Raw genomic sequence first — 21,220 nt, forward strand, 5'->3', positions numbered from 1 at the left:
CAAAATACATGATCATGCAATATGGGCTATTTAGGTAGGCCCAGTAATACAAGTACAGGCTGTCATAGGACAGGAGCACATGATCCTGTAGATTACACTAGGGAGTGGAGGACCCTGCCAGAGGCTTACAATCTAAAGGGAGGGGTGGAAACACTAGGGGGGGCTGTTAAATATTCCTTAGAGAGTTACTGTGTGGTAGGAGGTGGGTAGGCCATCATAAACTATTTTCTTCCCATTTCCCCTGATCTTCCCCATGGCTTTCCCCTGAGCTCCACCCGCTTTTCGGCCAAACGCTATGTTTTCTTGGTTTTTACAGCACCAGTATATGTGTCCTCCTGGGGACTAGAAGTAGAGATGCAAATCTAGCTTGCATACAGATTGAATCCCGCCTGAAATTGGGCCAATCACAGTCAGCAGGAAGTTCATTCGGTTGACCCAATTCCAAGCTGCATATAATGTGCATGGGATTTGCATGCATCTCTATTGGGGACAGGTTTTTTTTTTTCAATTTTTTTCTCTGAATATCAAGATGACATGTGACATGATGAGATAGACATGAGTATGTACAGTGCCTAGCACACAAATAACTAGGCTGTGTTCCTCTTTTTCTTTCTATGATTGTACAGTGCTGTGTACAGAGGTGTTAGGCACAGGCATTACAGGCGATTGCCTGGGGGCACCATTGATTCTGGGGGCACTATGACCCTGGATTAAGCCCCCCCCCCCCCACTGGTGTTCTATCACCTGCTTCTGCTGCATCCACTTAGTGTAAGTTGCAGGCAGCTGCCACTCTATCCCCTTGTGCATCCTTCTGTTCACTTTATGCCTCTTCTGTCTCCATGTGCCTCCTTGAGTCCCCTGTGCCACCTCTGCCCCCCGTTTGTCCTTGTGTCTCAATCTGTTCCCCTTTGTGGGTCTTTCTGTCTCCATGTGCCTCCTTCTGTACCCCTTTGTGCCTCCTGCCCCCCTGTGCCTCCTTCTGTTCCCTTGTGCCTCCCTTTGTCCCCTTGTGCTACCTCTGCCCCCCTGTTCCTTCTTGAGTCCTCCTGTGCCTCCTTCTGTCTCCCTTTGTGCTTCCTTCTGTCTCCATGTGCTTCTTCTGTCCCCCTGCGCCTCCCTCTGTCCCTTTGTGCCTTCTTCTGTCCCCCTGTGCCTCTGCCTGTCCCCCTGTGCATCCTGTCTTCCTGTTCCTCCTTCTGTTCCCCTGTGCCTCCTTCAGTCTCACCCTGCCTTCTTCTGCCCTCCTTTTGTTCCTCCTGTGCCCTTTAGTGCCTCCTTCTGTCCTCCTTTGTCCCTCCTTCTGTCTCCCTTTGTGCCTTTTGTCCCCCTTTGTGTCTCCTTCTCTCCTCCTGTGCCCTCCTTTTGTTCCTCCTGTGCCCTTTAGTGCCTCCTTCTGACCCTCTTGTGCCTCCTTCAGTCCCCCTGTACCTTCTTCTGTCCCTCCTTATGATTCATTCTGGCCCTTAGGCCTCCTTCTGTCCCCCTGTGCCCCGATGCCTCTTTCTGTCCCCTTACGCAGAACCACGCATGCGCAGGACTCTTGCGGCGGGCAGTGTGATGGCTTGACAGGTATGCAGTGGGGGCGAATTACCAGAGCCGCCAGCAGGACCGCAGAGGGGGCCAGGAGGATGCTCAGGACCTTGCAGGCTATGGTGGGCTGGAGGAAGCCCTAGGTAAGTCTAGTTTTCTTTTTTAGGACACCGCTCAGGGTCCCTTTTAAAGGGCATTTTATTTGACAAGGTATAGAAATATCAACTAGGGGAAAATTAAGGAGAAAAAGTGAATTGCATACGGGCCATGGAGTGTTACAAAGTTTTGTGTATTGTTAGTTAATGCAAATTTGCTAACATATTAATTAAAATAATGTGAGCCTGAACTGTGGATTTAAGGGCTCCTATTGCTGCTTTAAGTCTAACCTACACCTCTGTCAATGCTGTTTAAGGTTAAAAATGCAGAGGTGGCAGGTGCGGCGGGAATTATCCTGTATTCTGATCCAGCTGATTACTGCCCTCCCGGTGTTGAGCCCTATCCCGCTGGCTGGAACTTGCCCAAAGGCGGAGCCCAGCGAGGAAATGTACTGAATCTAAATGGTGCTGGGGACCCCCTCACTCCTGGCTATCCTGCTAACGGTAAGTGAGCTGAAGATGTAGCCAATCACTGATTATCTCTGCTATAGTAATGTATTATTCATTATTACTCAACTTTGTTGTAATGAATAATTATCTACCCCTGGACTGACAGAAAACCTGAGATGGGAGAATACAAACATTTATACATACCTGGGGCTTCCTCCAACCCACCTTCAGGCTGTTTTTCCCTCGGCAGCCTCCTGGGATGCCTGGATCCTCCTGCACATGCATAGCCTGACTGCGCGCTCCTCCCCCCCCCCCCCCCGGCGACGGGAGCGCGATGGGGTGAGCGTGCAGACGGACTGCGCATGTACCGAGTCTGTCTGGCCCCAACTGGAGATATTACTGGGCCAGCTAGCCGAGGATGTAGGCAGCCTGGGAGGATGGCTAGGGAGGGACAAGCAGGCGAACAACCTAAAGTGGGCCGGAGGAAGCCCCAGGTACGTGTACATTTTGTTTAGTCCCCTGTCTCAGGTACACTTAAAGGTGTGTACATAAGCTAGATAAAAGTTGGCACACAAAATACATTGCACTCATGTCCCCCATGTGTGCCAGAGCATGTAGGAAGTATAAAAGAGGGGAGATTCAGCTCATAGAAACGGCACCACACGATTGATGAAAAATATATAAATCACACTTTAATAGAATATATTTCTTCCAAATTCATCATAAAAACATTAAAAACGGCGCACACCACAAAAAATCCATATATGAAAACGATCAATGCTCACAATAATAATGCATAATAATCAACAGATTATTAGTCAGATTGTAAGATTGGCCATGATTTTTTGAGACCCTCATAGATCTCTTTCCAACTGTTGTTATACATAGTACTGAGTCTCACCACTTGGTCATTAATCCGCGGTCTTTGTTGGATAAGTTCAGTCCTTTTCTTATTTTTCGCAGTAAAGAAAGCCTGTTTGACCACTTTTTTGGGGTATCCTTGATCCACAAATCTTTGTTGCAAGTCCACAGCCTGTCTGAAAAAATCAGATTCATTAGTACAGATACGTCTCAGCCTCAGAAACTGACTGGTCGGTATGTTATTTTTAAGTGCTCTATTGTGCGCACTTTTGTAATGAAGAAGGCTATTTACCGCAAGTTGGCGCACACAAACAATGGACAACGCTCAGATGACATTTATTGGCAAACGGAAACAACAAGTAGTTTAACCACTTAAGGACCACAGGCTTTACTCCTCATTCCCCCCCCCCCCCCTCCCCCCACACTGACCAGGCTATTTCTTACAAATTAGGCCACTGCAGCTTTAAGGGCTCAGTACACAAGTAATTCCCCCCCCCCCCCCCCCCCTTTTTTTGCCCACCAACAGAGATTTATGTTGGTGGGCTCTAATCGCTGCTGCTCTGTTTGTTTATTTTTTATTTATTTATTTTTAATAAATTTGTCTATTTTTTTTCCCCAGCCCTCGTTCCCTCCCCCCGCCAGCCAATCACCACGAGCGGCTGTCCTAGGCATCGGCCTATGAAAGCCGATCACTCCCGATCGTCAGTAGGGGACAGCCGAGTGACACGGGTGTCCCCAGTACAGCGCTGCCTTAGATCAGAGCACTGTACAACGTTTAACAGTCTCCTAGCGGCGGTCACTGCTGGGAGACTGATGACGGAGCGGAGCCCTGTCATTCAAGCGAGATGCAAGCGCATCGGTCTCCTGCAAAACACGCCCCCAGGACTTCACACCAATTGGCGTTGAGCAGTCTTGGGGGAGCCGCCGTGTTCACGTCAATTGGCGTGGATCGGTCGGCAAGTAGTTAAAGATCGTTGCTCACAAACAATTATTTCATTTGAAAACTGCGAGCAAAAGTGACAGGTCACACAACATGCATGCATGCTTTGCAAAAAAATAGTTTTCTATGACTTATGCAGATCGGCCGACTGTACAATACCTGCCCAATAGTCCTCTGAATGAATTGGCGAGTTTGATCATGGGCAGCAAGGTGGCATAGTAGTTAGCTCTCTCATCTTGCAGCGCTGGGTCCCCAGTTTGCATCCCAGCCAGGGCGCTGGCTGAGTTTGTATGTTCTCCCCATGTCTGTGTGGATTTCCTCCGAGAACTCTGGTTTCCTCCCACATCCCAAAAACATACAGATAAGTTAATTGGCTTCCACCTAAATTGCCCCTAGACTATGATACACACACTACACGATACACACACAGAAATATGGTAGGGATAAGGGGCAGTGCTAAATGTGCATGGTGCTAATGAGTAGCCCGAATCATCCCTATTGTACAAAAAGGTGGCTGCCCCATCCACATTTTTCAGCATGCACTACGACTTGTAGTTCTGCCTCTGCTGCACATGTTGTATTGCTGGAGTCTGGTTAGATGCATCATTGTAGATTTCTTATACTTGGGGTCCTTTCACACTGTGTTCATTGCATCACAAAGGACAATATCATCGCATCGTAACAGGATGCAATGATATTCCTATGGGGCTTTCACATAGAGTGTGCTTTGTGGGTTCCAACGTAGCAGTGAGGCAACCTTTAATTGTTCTTTATACCTCCCTGTATGGTCGCCCCGCTACCGCGCAATGGGCGCAACAGCTCTGTTGCTATTTTAACACAACATGCACTTCCTCTCTGCTCTAAAAGATAAGCAACAGTATAATAACCTTTACAGAAAAACATCTATTGGTTACAGCTTACAGAACTCCTGCAATAAATCTGCCGTGTGTCTACTTCCTGCTTTCAGGGAAGCAGACAAATCATTATCCTGTGTTTACATATTAGCTGTGTCTGCCGAAGACTGACAAATTTCTGTGCTGACACAGCTGAAAAATCAAATTACAGGGGGGATTACTTACAGATGAGGGGGAATTAAACAGCCTCTTCTCTTTAAAAGCACACAGGGTACATTTTTCTCTGTTTTCCTTGTGTCCTGTGCAAGAGTTCAGGTCCACTTTAATGTTGCTTTGTTGTCATTTTTGCGTTTATTTTGTCATATCTAACAGAGTACGCCTACAGATCGGATGTCAAGGACGGCGTAGGACTTCCTAAAATTCCAGTCCACCCCATAGGTTATGGCGACGCAGAGTTTCTGCTAAAGTAAGTAGGTGTATGAAGTCATGATCCAGCTTTACTAATGAGAAAAACTGCAAAGAAGTTAGGCATAAACCATGAAAGCAGTGAATATGAACAAGACACATAACGGAGTTTAAAAGCTTTTCAATAAACCAAATTTAAGCCCAAGACCTAGAGCTTGCACCGTTTTTTCAAACACACCTCAGGGCAGGGACGGATCAAGACCAAGTTGCGCCTGGGGCAAGGTCAGGTTTTGGCGCCTAAAGGTCAGGTTTTGGCGCCTAAACTGCCATTCATTTTGCTGCCTTTTTAAGAATTCAACAAACTGCGCCTGGGGCAAGATACCCGCTTGCCCCCCCCCTAGATCCGTCCCTGCCTCAGGGAAGTCTGTCTGTGAGTTGTTTGTTTAGCAGAGTGTTGCATGTCAGAACAGGTCCACTTTAGGCTGTACCTTCATGAACATAGTTTGTTTTTAGCTTGACCACTCTACTTGTGTATGAGGCAAGATGGTATCTCTATATGTCATAACTAAGCCATGACCTAGGCCTGCACTTACTGTAACTGAATGTGACCCCATTCCTGAATATTTCACAGAAACCTGGGAGGACATCCTGCCCCGGACAGCTCCTGGAAAGGAGGACTCAACATATCTTACAACATTGGCCCTGGCTATTCTGGAAGCCACGACAAAGAGTAAGTAGACCATTTGTGTTCATCATTAGTGTTGAAGTTTGAATTTAGCATAGTGAATTTGCACCACCTGGATCCCCCCGACTGCCACTGTTCATCCCTGAACAAGCGGACAGAGTCAGTAGGAGTTCACTGACTTGCAAGTCACATTGAGTCACATGACTCCGATGCTTCCTTCTTTCAGCCACTAAGGTAAGGAAGCCTTTGGAGTACTTTTTTCCTTTCAAGTACACTTTAATGAAAAATTGCATGCAGCTTGGAATGGGGTTTGGCATTTACTGCGTTCCTGTGGTTCCTTCTCCTAAAGACTTTTACTGAGCTGTTGATGGCCACTCATCAACTGACTCTTTAACCTGGCTGAATAAATATCAATATATCCCAATGACCGCATGCTTCTGAGTTCTGGTAGACAGGAGAAAATCTTTTCAATATGCACATAGATGTACGGAGCTGAAATTAAAGAGACTCCGTAACAAAAAAAAACATCCTCTGGGGGGGTACTCAACTCGGGAGGGGGATGCCTCAGGGTCCCAATGAGGCTTCCTCCATCCCTGTAGCTGCAGGCAGTCCAGCGCTGGCTCCTCCGAAGTCTCCGGCAATCCTCCCCCGACAAGCCTGACAATCGCTAATAAGCGTTGATTTATTTACCTTTCCGGGATCCAGTGCAGGTGCAGTAGCGGCTCTTCCTTCGGGTAAGCTGAAAATAGCCGAGGGGATCATATTCCCTCTACTGCACAGGCGCAAGAGGACTCGCACCTACACAGTAGAGCAGATCAATTGGGTTCAGCTATTTCCGCCTTAACCCGAAGGGAGATCTGCTAGTACGCCTGCGCTGGATCCCAGGAGGTAAATATTTACATTGCCACACTTTGGGGGCTGCAGCTGGACAACGGAAGGACAATGAAGAACGGAGGAAGCCTCATTAGGATCCAGAGGCTTCCCCCTCATGAGGTAAGTACCCCCAGAGGACTTTTTCTTCATTACAGGTTTTCTTTAAGGGATTGCCTTCTATTCAGTAGCAGTGGAGTCTTGCTTGAAAGCAAACCTGAAGCAGAAATTAAAACGTATGATATAATGAATTCTATGTGTAGTACGGATAATGAATAGAACATTAGTAGTATGGGGGTGGAGGGTGATCAACGAGCACCCTGAGAAAACAAAAACACAGAGACAACGGGAGCCCCGATGTTGCAGTACGTCACAAACAGTGGGAGAATGATTGTGGTAAATAGGATACGCACAAAGGGCTGGTGCACACCGAGCGGGTTTTTTGGCGTTTGCGGCTGCGGATTCGCTTGGTCAATGTATCTCAATGGGGTGGTTCACACCACAGCGGGAGGCGTTTTGCTGAAACGCATACTCCCGGGCTGAGGCATTTTTTGGATTGCGGATGCGTTTCTGCCTCCAATGTAAAGTATAGGAAAAACGCAAACCGCTCTGAAAAACGGCAGTTCAGAGCGGTTTTGCAGGCGTTTTTGTTACAGAAGCTGTTCAGTAACAGCTTTACTGTAACAATATATGAAATCTACTACACCAAAAACGCAAAATGCTAGGTGAAACGCTACAGAAAAATAAGAAAAAGCGTTTCAAAATCTGCTAGCATTTTGCGGATCTGCTAGCGGGTTTTGGTGTGCACCAGGCCAAAGGGAGGATGCAGAAGGGCAGCCAACCACTGTAGGCAGGTGGAGATGCACAAACCCGACTTCAAAGGGAGTCCAGCAGACTAGATGAAGGTCGCATGTGTATCAAAAAACGGCGCCTCGAAAAAGGGCGCGGGATATTGCCGACATTATAAGTTGTAATGTAAAACCATATTTTTCGTTTAATAGCTTGTAAATGAAAATTTAATAGGTTTAATAAACGGAAATTAAATGGCAAAATACCGTCTATAACAACAAACGAATTCTGAAATGAAACATCAAATAGCGTCTATAATAAAAAACGATATTTACACTTGTGTTAAACATAGTAATAGAATGGTAGATTTTACAAGTATTTTACTGCAATCCTACCTAACTTTAGGCTCACACCGATCTATCCCTAACCCCTAGACCCCCTCTTTGTGTAAATATACATAATTTAATCATTTATATATATATTACATATATTGTGCTGTAACTATACCTAACCCTACTCTCACACAGAACTCTCCCTGTACCTATCCCCTAGACCCCCTGGTGGTCCCTAACCCTAACCACCCCCTGGTGGTGCCTAACCCTAACCATCCCCACTGCACAAACACCCTTACACACATATAAACAATAATATATTTAATCCTTAAAATACTTCACTATAAATAACATGAATAGAATAATTTATATATTTGCCTAACCCTAACCATCCCCCTGGTTGTTCCTAACCCTAACCATCCCCCTGGTTGTTCCTAACCCTAACCATCCCCCTGGTGGTGCCTAACCCTAAGACACCCCCCCCCCCCCTGGTGGTGCCTAACCCTAAGACCCCCCCTGGTGGTGCCTAACCCTAACCATCCCCACTGCACAAACACTCTTACACACATATAAACAATAATCTATTTAATCCTTAAAATACTTCACTATAAATAACATGAATAGAATAATTTATATATTTGTAATACAATAAATAGCCTTAAAAATGTATATATTTGTAATAAAATGAATAGCCTTAAAATCACGTACACATTAATAATATTATAAATAGAAAAAGGTATGTGTGTGCGTGTGTATATGTGTATATATATAATATATATATATATACATATATATATATATATATATATATATATATATATATATATATATATATATATATATATATATATATATATATATATATATATATATAAGAATAGATAGCCTTACAATGACAAACGCATTAAAAATCTTAAAATAACGGTAATATTAAAAGCGATATATTAGTAAGTTAATAAAACTATAATTGATGCATTATAAGTGTAAAAAACAAAGGCGATGTATTTGTAACAGAATAAGGTTGAATACGATATTTAAGCATTATACGTATGAAAACGAATTTTAAATGATAAAATAAGTGTAAACGATAATTTACTTGTTACAGCCCTGAAAGCGAAATTTAAAAACGAAAAATAAGTAAACCACACAGTTAAAATGAACTTGTAAACGATATTTGTAATAAACCTTATTCTGTAAACGAAAACTTTTGTTAACACGATCCCTGCAACCGCTATTTCTCGGGCACCCAATAGCCAATATTTTGCATTGCAGTCTATGGCGGCGCCTTTTTTGTCCACTAGCCATATGCGCCCTTTTTTGCTGCTCCCGAAGGTTGCACTCTAGGAAATAAGGACACTAGCTGGTCCATTAAGTGCCACAGGGGCCAACTAGAGCACCTCTCCAAATGATGGTGAAAGTGCACTAGGGAGGGAAGAGGCAACCAGAATGTAATAAAACTTTGTTACAAACAAGAAAAAGTTGAGGTGGCTTACCTCAAATGAAGACAAATTCATATAATAAATTAATTTTATTAGCACTGGCAACATGTTTTGTGGGTCTGAGCCCAGTTCCTCAGGCCAAAATCAAGTGCCAGAGAATTGCAATAAGCTGACCTATGGCACATTCTTGGCGCCTCTTCCATCACTTGAGCACATTAGTAGCAAAGAAAAGCATCTCATATTTTTATTTTCAGTAAGGCCTCTTGCACACTACATGCGATTCCAATTTTATTTTATTTTTTTATACGATTACGATTAAAATAAGTACTGCATGCTGCTACTTTTTTTTTTTAATCAGAATAAAAAATTGGATCGTATAAAACGGGGGTGTCAAACTCCAATACAAAGTGGGCCAAAATTGTAAATTGGTACCTAGTTGCAGGTCAATCTCAATGTCTATTGGTCACCCCCCTCCCTTATAAAGCTCCCTCCAACCCCTACACAGTTCCTTGGTGTCTAGTGGTCCTCCCTTCCTATACAGTTTTCTGGTGTCTAGTGTCTCCCCTCCCTCCCCTATACAGTTCCCTGATGTCTAGAGGCCCCCTCCCTCTCCTATACAGTTCCACAGTGTTTAGTGCTTTCCCCCTACCTCCACCATATGGCTTCCCTGATGGTCTAGGGCAGCGGTGGCGAACCTATGGCACGCGTGCCAGGCCCAGCACGCGTAGCCTAATCTGCTGGCACGCCACCGCTGCTTATGAACTGGCCGCAGCGTCTACTAGACGCCGCCGTGCCAGTTCATAGCCCGCAGCTCCGCAGTCTCCCGGGAGGCAGACCAGGGCTAAGGCAAGATGGCTGCCGTCCCGAAGCCCTGTACTGGAGACTATTTGTGTCTCCAGTACAGGGCTTCGGCGGCAGCCATCTTCCCATAGCCCTGCACTCTGCCTGTCAGCGGCAGTGCGGGAGACTCAACTGCAGAAGATCCGGGGAAGATGCACGCCAGAGCCCCAGCCGAGAGGGAAGACTTCTGTCAGGTGAGTACATTACTTTTTTTTGCAGGTGAAATGCGGCCCACTGTGTTGTTTTCTGCTAAAATGTTTCCCACATTTTGTTTATTTACTATGAAATGCTGCACACTGCGTATGTTTTCTGGTGAATTGTGGCCCACTGCGTTTATTTACAGTGAAATGCTGCCCACTGCGTATGTTTTCTGGTGAAATGCTGCCCACTGCGTTTGTTTTCTGGTGAAATGCGGCCCGCTGCGTTTGTTTTCTGGTGAAATGCGGCCCACTGCGTTTGTTTTCTGGTGAAATGCGGCCCGCTGCGTTTGTTTTCTGGTGAAATGCGGCCCGCTGCGTTTGTTTTCTGGTGAAATGCGGCCCGCTGCGTTTGTTTTCTGGTGAAATGCGGCCCGCTGCGTTTGTTTTCTGGTGAAATGTGGCCCAATTGCATGATTTTCTGCTGAAATGTTGCACACATTGCGTTTATTTTCTGGTGTCTGGGGTAACTGTTGCTACATTTATTATTAAGGGCTCATTCACACTACAGAACGTATGCACGAATGCAATTTCATGCATGCGCTGCCAACGCGCAGTGATCGCACGGAATGCCCATTGTGGTGCGCTAAAGCGTGGACGTTGGCAGCTGTACTCGGGAAAACGTATGCGTTGTGCGTTAAATTGTTCCCAGAGGCGTTACAACGCATGGGAACGCACACCTGTAGTGTGGAATGGTAACATGGAAGTCTATTGACTTTCATGTTACCATATGAATCTTACATATGTGCGTTGCGTCAAAACTGACAGCGCAGCACATAGTGTGAATGAGCCCTTAATGGTCATAGTTGGCTATATTTGCTGCTTTGGGGTTACGGCGGGTATACTAATAAATAGCATCACACAGTTTCTGTGTGAAATGCTGCCCGCTGCGTTTGTTTTTTGGTGAAATGCGGCTCACTGCGTTTGTTTTCTGGTGAAATGCTGCCAGCTGCGTTTGTTTTCTGGTGAAATGTGCGGAAACACTGCTTTCTTATGCCTTGCTATTACATCATTACGTTAGCTCCGCCATACAATATCATGGCCACGCCCAATTTTTGGCGCGGCACGCCCCCCCCCCCCCCCCCCCCCCCCCTCCCCCATTGGCACTCGGAGATAGATAAGTCGATGTTAGGTCGCAGTTTGGGCACTTGGCCTCTGACAGGTTAGCCATCACTGGTCTAGGGCTTCACCTCCAATAATAGCTTCCGTGGTGGTCTAGAGTTGGCCAAACATAATGCAAAGTGGGGAAACCACTGAAGGGCCACATTTTAAGGCTCTGGGGGCCAGATTTTGCCCGCAGGCCGAAGTTTGACATATATGATTTACAAATCGGAATAGCATGTAGTGTGCAAGAGGCTTTATATATATAGAGAGAGAGAGAGAGAGACGAGAGAGAGAGAGAGAGGAGAGAGAGAGAGAGAGAGAGAGAGAGAGAGAGAGAGAGAGAGAGAGAGAGAGAGAGAGAGAGAGAGAGAGAGAGAGAGAGAGAGAGAGAGAGGGAGAGAGACCTCCGGAAGGGGTTTTTGCCATTTGAAGAGACTTTTGGAAGCATTTTAAGCCATTTTCAGGTCACTTCCGGTTTTCTATCCGGCTATCCGAATCCGGACGGATATTGTGTTCGGATATCCGAGTTTGCTCGGATATCAAAAAGTTTGGATTCGGATATCTGATTCGGATCTGCATATCTGGGTATCCGGATCCGAATCATTTCGGATCTTAAAAAGGGGTATCCGAGCACCCCTGCTTATATAATTTTTGTATAACATTGCATCATTCTGTCACATTTGCAGTATACAAACCACACTCTGTATTTTAAACTATCAAACGCAGAAGAGCTATTGACCCTTTGAACTTTCTTGCAGTAAAACCTTATCACAAGCTGTCTCTCACTGTTTCTCGGCTGTTTAAAGTGCTTCAGAAAATAGGACTGCATTTGGCCTAAGTTGGGTCCAAGAGCTTAGAGAAGTTATTTTGCATAGATATCGACTGAAGTTTTTTACAGTTCCTGTACTGGAAAACGACATGAAAATCTTTTTCACTTCATGTTTGCTGAAGCAGGTTTTGCTTTAGGTTTGACAGTAAATAAATTGTGAATGACCAATAATCACTTTTCTCCTTATCACAGGAAGGTCAGAATGCACATCCAGACTTACAATGAAATCAGAAGAGTCTATAATGTCATTGGAACCATCAGAGGAGCATTGGAACCAGGTGACAGTGGCCTATAGGGATTCTGTTCCCTGCATTTGCATATTCACTTGCTGAGTTGAAGTGATGCATTGTGGGAGTCATTTGTAGTCACCATGAAACTGAATATTTACATATGCAGTGTATTTTCTGTCTCGGGCCCTGTGAAAAATGTTTTTTTTTCACCAAGTAAATATTAAGATTTGCTATGTGGAGCACTTCCTGCTGGTTTCACTAGGAAATTTTGTAAGGCGTCTTTTTGTTGCGGTTTTTAAACAAGACTCCAATAGCTTTTCCAGGCTGTAGGGACTGGAACCCACTAGAGCAGAGTTCCCCAACCCTGTTCTCAAGGCCCACCAACAGTGCATGTTTTGTAGAAATCCACACAGGTAGGTAATCAGCTCTGCTGAGACACTAATTACCTCACCTGTGCATGGCTGTGGTTTCCTGCAACACATGTACTGTTGGTGGGCCTTGAGGACAGGGTTGGGGAACTCTGCACTAGAGCATTTTTGGCAGATTTTTTGGATCGCAACAATCGCCACGGATTAAAAAAAAAAAATGCTTTATCAATGTATTTAGACGGTGGGGAACCCGCTAGTGCATTTGGGATTAGGGTTTCTTGCAATCGCAGGACATGCAGCATTTTGGGCTCAATACTATGTATAGAAGCGCTGCAACATTGCTTTGAAAAGCAATTTTGCAGCGATTTGGGGGGAGCAAGCGTTTTGAGTTTTTAAATAAAGTTAATTATAATCGCTGGGTGACCCAATGTTTGGCTTCCGCCCGTAGCCCCAGCCTCTAGAGGTCACAGGCGCCTCTGTAATTGGAGCTAAAGATGCACCTTTATTATTATTATTTTTTATTTATATAGCGCCAACATATTCCGCAGCGCTTTACAAAGCACAATAAGACGACAAGGGGAACATAGATATACTAACAAATTGTAAAACAGAGTTCAAAGCAGCACAAATATTGTGACAAAAACAGTAAACATTAGGAGGAGGACCCTGCCCTTGCGAGCTTACAATCTAGGGAGTGGGGCTATGGGGGGAAGCCGGACATTGGGACACCTGGTTAGTATAATAAAGTTTATTAAAAAAAAAAAACCACTAATTGGAAGTGCTGTACAGTTTACTGTAGAGCTCTTCAAGTCGGAACGAAGTGCAATCGGCTAAGTATTCGCCGCACACAGTGCGGGCACGTTTTAAAAGCTATGCAGGGATTCCTAGTGGGTTCCAGTCTGTAATTATATCTTGCTCGTCACAATGGACTAATGCCTGGTACACACATCTAATTTTAATTGAACAAACACTGGCCAATTTTACCACCTCCATCTAGCAGGGGCGTAACTAGAAACCACTGGGCCCACCTGGAAAACTTTTTATGGAGTGCAGAAAACTGACAGACGAGTGTGCTCCCAGCCTCAGCTTATTATACTCACTCTGTCCATCTCTGATGGAGCAGAACTGGCTCTGCAGACTCCTCCAGCATCACTACAGTACACAGCACGTGGGGAGGGGTAGAGAGGCTGGGAACTGGGCGCTGTACACAAGCCCTGCTGAACACTGAATAGAGACTGTCTACAAATCTTTGTATCAGTGGCTGAGCAGATGCAGTCATTAGAACAATTGTGCAGAGAATAAAAGAAGCTTTTCCTCTCCCTTAGTTGACAGTCTCTCAGGACGGGGCCCCGGTGGCTTCTGGGCCTCCCTGCAGCAGCATCCCTTGCAGGATCTATTGTTATGCCCCCTGCCATCTAGTATGTTAGAGCTTACCAACACAATCTGTTCATATTCTTCTTAATCTGTTGGCCCTCATACCCCATGGAAGTGTTAAAATTGGCCAATCAGAATTGGATGTGTGTAAGCACCCTTATGCCTGGTACACATGATGCAATTTCCCATCAGATCGACTGGTCGAATCAGAAATCCGTCACATGTATCAATCGGGCATGCTGGAAAATCTTGGACCAACATGCTCGATCAGGTACGGCGGTAACGGCATGCGATAATCACAAACGCCACAGAACCCCCTAATGTAGTGCATAACCCCCACCCCAGTGCCCTGTGCAGTTATACTTCACCTGCCGCCACATGCCGATGTGTGTCCACACTCCTTTTCCGTATTCGCGCCCCATGTGGTTGCTGATGCATTGCATGTTGGGCTCGTGTGTCACATGCAAAATGTCCAAATTGTGACAGTGACAGAGGCGCTTATCGTGACCTTAAGACTGTACTGTGTGTACTCCTGTTTGTTATTGCCTGAAGAAGCGGGAATATACCTGCAAAACGCATTGCACTGTTTATTGGAGTATATAAATAAACTTGTTTGTATTAAAATTATTATTACTCTTATTATTATTATTATTTAGTATTTATATAGCGCCGACATCTTACGCAGCGCTGTTCATGTATATATATATTGTCTTGTCACTAACTGTCCCTAAAGGAGCTCACAATCTAATTCCTACTATTGTCATATATCTACGTATGTATTATGTAGTTAATGTATTGTAGTCTAGGGACAGTTTTATTTTTAGGGATAGCCAATCAACGTATCTGTATGTTTTTGGAATGTGGGAGGAAACCGGAGTGCCAGGAGGAAACCCACGCAGACACGGGAAGAACATACAAACTCCTTGCAGATAGTGCACTGGCTGGGATTCGAACCAGGGACCTAGCGCTGCAAGGCGGGAGCACTAACCACTATGCATATTACTGAACATATTATGTCTACTTCCCGAGGAATTTTAAAGCTTTTAATACATTTTATTCCTTTGGCGCCTCTGTTCTCCTTACAAAATGTCCAATCTGCTCCTGATCGAGATTGGGATTGATTTTCAGATCAGTACTGCACAAAACGGATCCTCCTGTAAATGGAGAACAGGTCGGATATGATCGACCCATCGATCTGATGGGAAATTGGGTTGTGTTTATAAAACGGCAGTTAAAGAAAGAGCCTTTTTAATGTTTTTAGTTGTACATTTTGTAAATTGTTTTTATTCCTATAAACCTAACAAAAATTATTGTGTGTGGGGGGATACTTATTTGCAGGGCCGGCCCTAGACCTTTTGCCGCCTGAGGCAAATTTTGAAAAAAATTAGCAGCCGCTACTCGTAAGAGGCACGGGCGGGGAGGACTCACCTCTTCTCAGCGTGCGCTCCACTGACGTCACTTCCTGCAGCGTTGCAGGAAGTGACGTCAGTGGAGCGCACGCTGGAACGAGGAAGAGGTGAGTCCTCCCCGCCCGTGCCTCTTACGAGTAGCGGCTGCTTCTATTTAAGGCTGGAGGGGAGCGCAGATCGGCGGACCCAGGCGAGGGAGGGTCCGACCCCCCCTCCCCGCCACTAAGCCCAATACCCCCGTCCTGCCAGCTACCCCTCCAGCTCGGCAGCCGGCTCCCCGCACCCACGGACGGGTGGGTGCCGCCCCTGGAAATTGCCGCCTGAGGCAAAAGTTTCACCCCGCCTCATGAGCGGGCCGGCCCTGCTTATTTGTCATTATTCTTTTTTTCTCCCGCTCATTAAATAATGCTTTTGGTTCTGAAACATTATGCTGTATATATTTTTTATATATGTTTTAAATACAAATCTTTTTGAGTTATTTTCTCTAAATGGGCCCATGTCTTTCTTAGACAGGTTTGTCATCCTTGGTGGCCACAGGGACTCCTGGGTATTCGGAGCTTTAGATCCGCAAAGCGGAGCAGCTGTAGTGAATGAGATTGTCCGAAGCGCTGGGAAATTGCGAAAGCAAGGTAATACAGTTTTTATTCCCACTGCAATGACTCATGAAAGTACATTACTGTATATTATTTACTTACTAGCTGATGGCCCGGCGTTGCCCGGGTATGTATTTGGCTGGTGTTGGCTCCGTCCACTTTTTTAATTAATTACTCAATGACCAAGTTTATGAGCTTTACTGTCTTTGGCATCAATAATTTGCATTGAATTTAAACAAATCTGATTGACTGTGGCTTCACCCCCTTTTCTGAATTTGAACCCCAGTAACTCAATGACCAACTGTCCCAGGTTTGAGGCTTGTGCCATTAACAGTGCAAGAATGGCAGCAATTAAATATTCCCCTTGAAAATCAATAGGTGAATTTTGATTGGCTTTTGTAGGTTCCTCCCACTTTTCTGAATATTAATCCCAGTCACCCAGTGACCAACTGTGCAAAGTTTGAGAACCCTGCCATTAACAGTGTGAGAGCAGTAAGGCTGCAGTTTACATTTTCCCAGTGAAATTAGGATTTGTCTCCAACCACTTTTTGGGTTATGGGGATAAAAAGTAGGCTATATGTTATTCCAGGTAATGTACTATGTGTGTGCCAAATTTCATTCAAATCCAATCAGCCATCGTTGCGTGATTGAGTAAAAAAAACTTCAAACATCCATACTTTTGCATTTTTAATATTAGTGAGATTTATTTTGATTTTAGTTTTTCTTGTAGTAATTGCATTAAAGTTTTTTTTATCATGTCAGTGTTTTTTTTTTAATCATTAACCACTTTACCCCCGCGCGTACGGATTTCTCCGCCCCTTTTTCCATCCTTTCACCCCCAGGGACGGAGAAATCCGTACTCTGCGCACTCCCGCCGCTGTCCGCGCTCCCGCTCGTAAACACGCCGCCCGCCGCTAGTAAACACGCCGCCGCCCGCTCGCCCGGAGATCAATGAACGGGAAAATCCATTCCCGTTCGTTGATCTCAGCCCCGCAATGATCTGCTGCCGCTCGGCTGAGCAGCCCGATCATTGTGAAAAAATAACAAAGTCCCAGCCTCTTTCTACTTCCTGCAAGAGTCCAGAAGGACGCTTGCAGGTCGTATGAAACAAATTGGTAATGGTGCCATCTTGTGGCCAAATAGTAAAACTACATCCTAACCATTTTTTACACACAAATAAACTTGTTTTACACAAAAAATTAACTCCTTACCTCCCACACTCCCCAATTTTTTTTTTTTTGTAATTAAAAAAAAAAAAAAAAAATTTACAATTTAAAAAAAATACATAAATAGTTACCTTAGGGACTGAACTTTTTAAATATTTATGTCAAGAGGGTATAACACTGTTACTTTATAAACTATGGGCTTGTAATTAGGGATGGATGCAAAACTGAAAAAAATGCACCTTTATTTCCAACTAAAATATTGGCGGCAAACATTGTGATAGGGACATAATTTAAACGGTTTTATAACCGGGATAAATAGGCATATACATTTAATGGGTTTTAATTACAGTAGCATGCATTATTTAAAAACTATAAAGGCCGAAAACTGAAAAATAATAATGTTTTTCCCACATTTTTTCCTATTTTCCCATTAAAACACATTTAGAATAAAATTATTCTTGGCATAATGTCCCACCTAAAGAAAGCCTAATTGGTGGCGAAAAAAACAAGATATAGTTCATTTCATTGCGATAAGTAATGATAAAATTATAGACGAATGAATGGAAGGAGCGCTGAAAGGTGAAAATTGCTCTGGTGGTCAGGGGGTAAAACCCCTCAGTTGGGAAGTGGTTAATGCTCTGTAGTGTCAGTATATTATTTATTTTGATTTTAGTTTTAATAATTATTTTGTAGCAGCATTCAAGTTTTTTTTTTTTTTTTTATCATAGCATTGTTTTATCAATATGGTACTTCTCCATAGTGCCAGTATTGTATTGGGTATTTATTTAGCTTTTTAGCTTTTCTTGTAGTAGTAGAAGCATTAAAGTTTTCTTTATCATGGCGCTGTGTTGTTATTATTGCTATGTAGTGCCGATATAATATTCCACAGCACTTTACAGAGTACGTTTGAACAAGTCACAGAAGGGGCAGTTAATGGATAGCGGTGACTGTATTTTTAGAAGGTGTCTATCTGCCGTCATGGAGACATGATGTGTCGCCTTTCACATATAATTATCAGGTTGGAGGCCGAGGAGGACGATGATGTTCGCCAGCTGGGACGCGGAAGAGTTCGGGCTCCTGGGCTCCACGGAATGGGCAGAGGTAATGAATCCATTTACCGATGTCGTCTTAAAGTCCGCGCTGACCTTTCAGGATGGAAAATTAAATCTATTAATCTGTAAGACAAATGTCACGTTCCCTGAATAATGGGAGCATAGATGGTCGGAGGGGAGACAAATGATGTCTTATATTCAGGGATCCTGAACTACCCACTGTGTGAAATATAGATGTGGCTGATTGGGATTTTGGAAATCCCTGTGGTAATCTGAAATGGTGGTGGAAGAAATTGTCCAATTTTAATTTAAAAGGAATCTGTAGTAAAAAAAAAAAAAAAAAATTATGATATAACGACTTGTATGTGTAGTACAGCTAAGAAATAAAATATTATTAGCACAGATATGAGTCTCACATTGTTTCCAGTACAGGAAGAGTTAAGAAACTCCTGTTGTTGTTTATGCAAAAGAGCTTCACTGATCTCTCCGAACTTTCAAAGTCACAGAGAGCTCTGTGCTATTGTAAAATCATTTAGAATGCTGAGTGTAATGTGTAAAGTGCAAATATTAGAGAATGATGCAATGTTATAAAAAAAGTATATATATAACTCAAAATAAAAATGAGAATATTTTTCTTTGCTACGAATGTTCTATTAATTATCTATACTACACAACCAATTCATTATATCATTTTTTTTTCGCTTCAATTTCACTTTTTAAAGGGAGTCTGAAGCGAATCTGTAAAAAAATATATACTGACCTAAGGAGAGGGAAGGCTCTGAGTCCAATAGAGCCTTTCCGCTCCTTTCACGGTCCCTGCGTTCCATCGCTGGCTCCTCGTTTGCAGTCCTGAGACTGCTCTCTACCGCTGCGGGGGGCTTCAGAAGTCTTTGGGAATACAGAGCCACTCGCCATTGGGAGCACTCAAGGCTTACAAAGACTTCTGAAGCCTCCCGCAACGTGAGATTTGAACAGGGGAAACAGCACTGGAACATGGGGACCGTAAGAGGTGTAGGAAGGCGCTATAGGACGAAGCAGGTGGTTTTGGCGCTGGGTGCGGAAACCAGAAAAATCTAATAATGCGCAGGACGCTCCCATCACAAGGAGAGTGATCAAGGAGGCACATGGCCAGGGCCGTGCAGGCGCAGTGGCTAACGACTGGCTCAGTCGCTGAAAACAAAACTGGGTCGCAGGGCCGGGCCGAGGCATAGGCTGGAGAGGCTCCAGCCTCAGGGCACAGTGTAGGAGGGGGCGCACAATTCATTCAGCTGTCATTCCTAATTGTGTTTGCAGAAAGATATAAGAAAAGGGGATACACGGCAGTGACTGCAAGCCAGATAACTAGATATTAAGGTGTTGGGGAGGTTGTGGGCCCTGTGGCCCTCTTAGTCTAATAGCAATCCGTGTGTCACAGCTGAGGTGGGAGGGATGGAGGGGCGCACTTTGGTGTCTCAGCCTTGGGTGCTGGAGGACCTTGTCCCAGCTCTGCTGGGTCGCTGCGGGGGACCGGAGAATTGGTTTGTCCTGGTGCGGGTACAGGACGCCTGCAGGGGGCTGGTAGAAGCCACAGGTAAGTTAAACTGAATTTTTTTTTTAATTGCTTTAGGATTCCTTTTGAAGCGAACTTATTTTGCACATGTTACCTTATACGTCGTTTCAGTGCTCTAATAACAAGTAATCCGCAATGTCCCTGTTGCTAAACGAGGGCTGCAGAGCCCCCAAATACCTCTGCAAATATTCACTACCAACTTGGTCGTGGATTTTGCTGCGCTGAGAGGCAAGAGCTTCCAGCTGTAGCTTTGCCCCTCCTGACGTCAATCGCCGCACGGATCACCGCCTCTCCCCGCCCCTCTCTATGAAGGAAGAGTGAGAGGGGCAGGGAGAGGCGCCGCAATTGACATCAGGAGGGGCAGAGCTTAAGCTGAAAGCTCTGCCCCTTCCAGGAAATGCCTGCCGGATTGTCCCTCGGGGATTTGGAGCCCTAGTTTAGCGGCGGGGACACGGCGGATTACTTGTTATGAGAGCACTGAAGCGACTTCTAAGGTAACTGTAAGGAAACGCGGAAAGGCCGCCGTCTCTCGAAGTGAGGCGGCTGTTTCCGCGTCCAGCATGGCGTCACAACGCGGAAAAAACGCCGCATGCCGCATAGGCAGTGCGGCGGAATCCGCATTGGTAACGGCGGAATCCGCATCAGAGGCGGCCCCCGCACTAGATACATTGCATGACAGTACTGGTGTGGCTGGGACTGATAGTCCACCAAGATTAAGACTTACACACGCGCGAGCACAGAGGCAGAGTTTAAATAGCAGTTAGAAGGGAGTCGGCTGACCAGCTGGGTCAGCTGACAAATTCCACTGCTCCCATTGGACCAGCAATTAGGGAGGTCCTGGAAAGGTCCTAGAGTATATATACTGCTGGTTGTTCACTTGCTCTTTGTCTGGCGTGCGATCACATACGTGGGAGCACCCAGATCCGTAGTCAGATCCGTTAGTGTGCCGGGACCAGCTGGAGCTGTAATCCTACACTAAGCTAGATTCTGTTGATAGCTTAAAGTACTAGTTTGATTGTGATTATCTGTTATGACCTTTGCCTGCCTTGACTATCCTTCTGAACTCTGATCTTGTACCTCGATATTTCTGACACTCTGTTGCCGACCCCCGGCTCGTTTCTAGACTCCGCCTCAGCCTCCTGATTCTGTACCTCGATATTTCTGATACCCCGTTGCCGAACCCTTCTTGTACTTAGACTCCGCCTTTGTCTCCTGATCTTGTACTTTATCTGTCTGTGTGTGTACGACCTGGCTTGTCC

The 21,220-nt window shown here is 44.9% G+C and overlaps 1 protein-coding gene across 1 annotated transcript in view; it reads left to right on the forward strand.

Annotated features, from left to right (window-relative positions):
* LOC137545485 (glutamate carboxypeptidase 2-like) overlaps window positions 1–21,220 on the forward strand; it is a 67,249-nt gene that overhangs the window by 21,255 nt on the left and 24,774 nt on the right. Inside the window, exons 6-11 of the mRNA XM_068266793.1 lie at window positions 1,943–2,129; window positions 5,103–5,196; window positions 5,767–5,865; window positions 12,413–12,498; window positions 16,111–16,230; window positions 18,379–18,461. Of these exons, the coding sequence (XP_068122894.1) occupies window positions 1,943–2,129; window positions 5,103–5,196; window positions 5,767–5,865; window positions 12,413–12,498; window positions 16,111–16,230; window positions 18,379–18,461 (669 nt within the window). The remainder of the gene's footprint in view (window positions 1–1,942; window positions 2,130–5,102; window positions 5,197–5,766; window positions 5,866–12,412; window positions 12,499–16,110; window positions 16,231–18,378; window positions 18,462–21,220) is intronic.

This window comes from Hyperolius riggenbachi, chromosome 2 (assembly GCF_040937935.1).
Source record: "Hyperolius riggenbachi isolate aHypRig1 chromosome 2, aHypRig1.pri, whole genome shotgun sequence".
Classification (NCBI taxonomy): Eukaryota; Metazoa; Chordata; class Amphibia; order Anura; family Hyperoliidae; genus Hyperolius; species Hyperolius riggenbachi.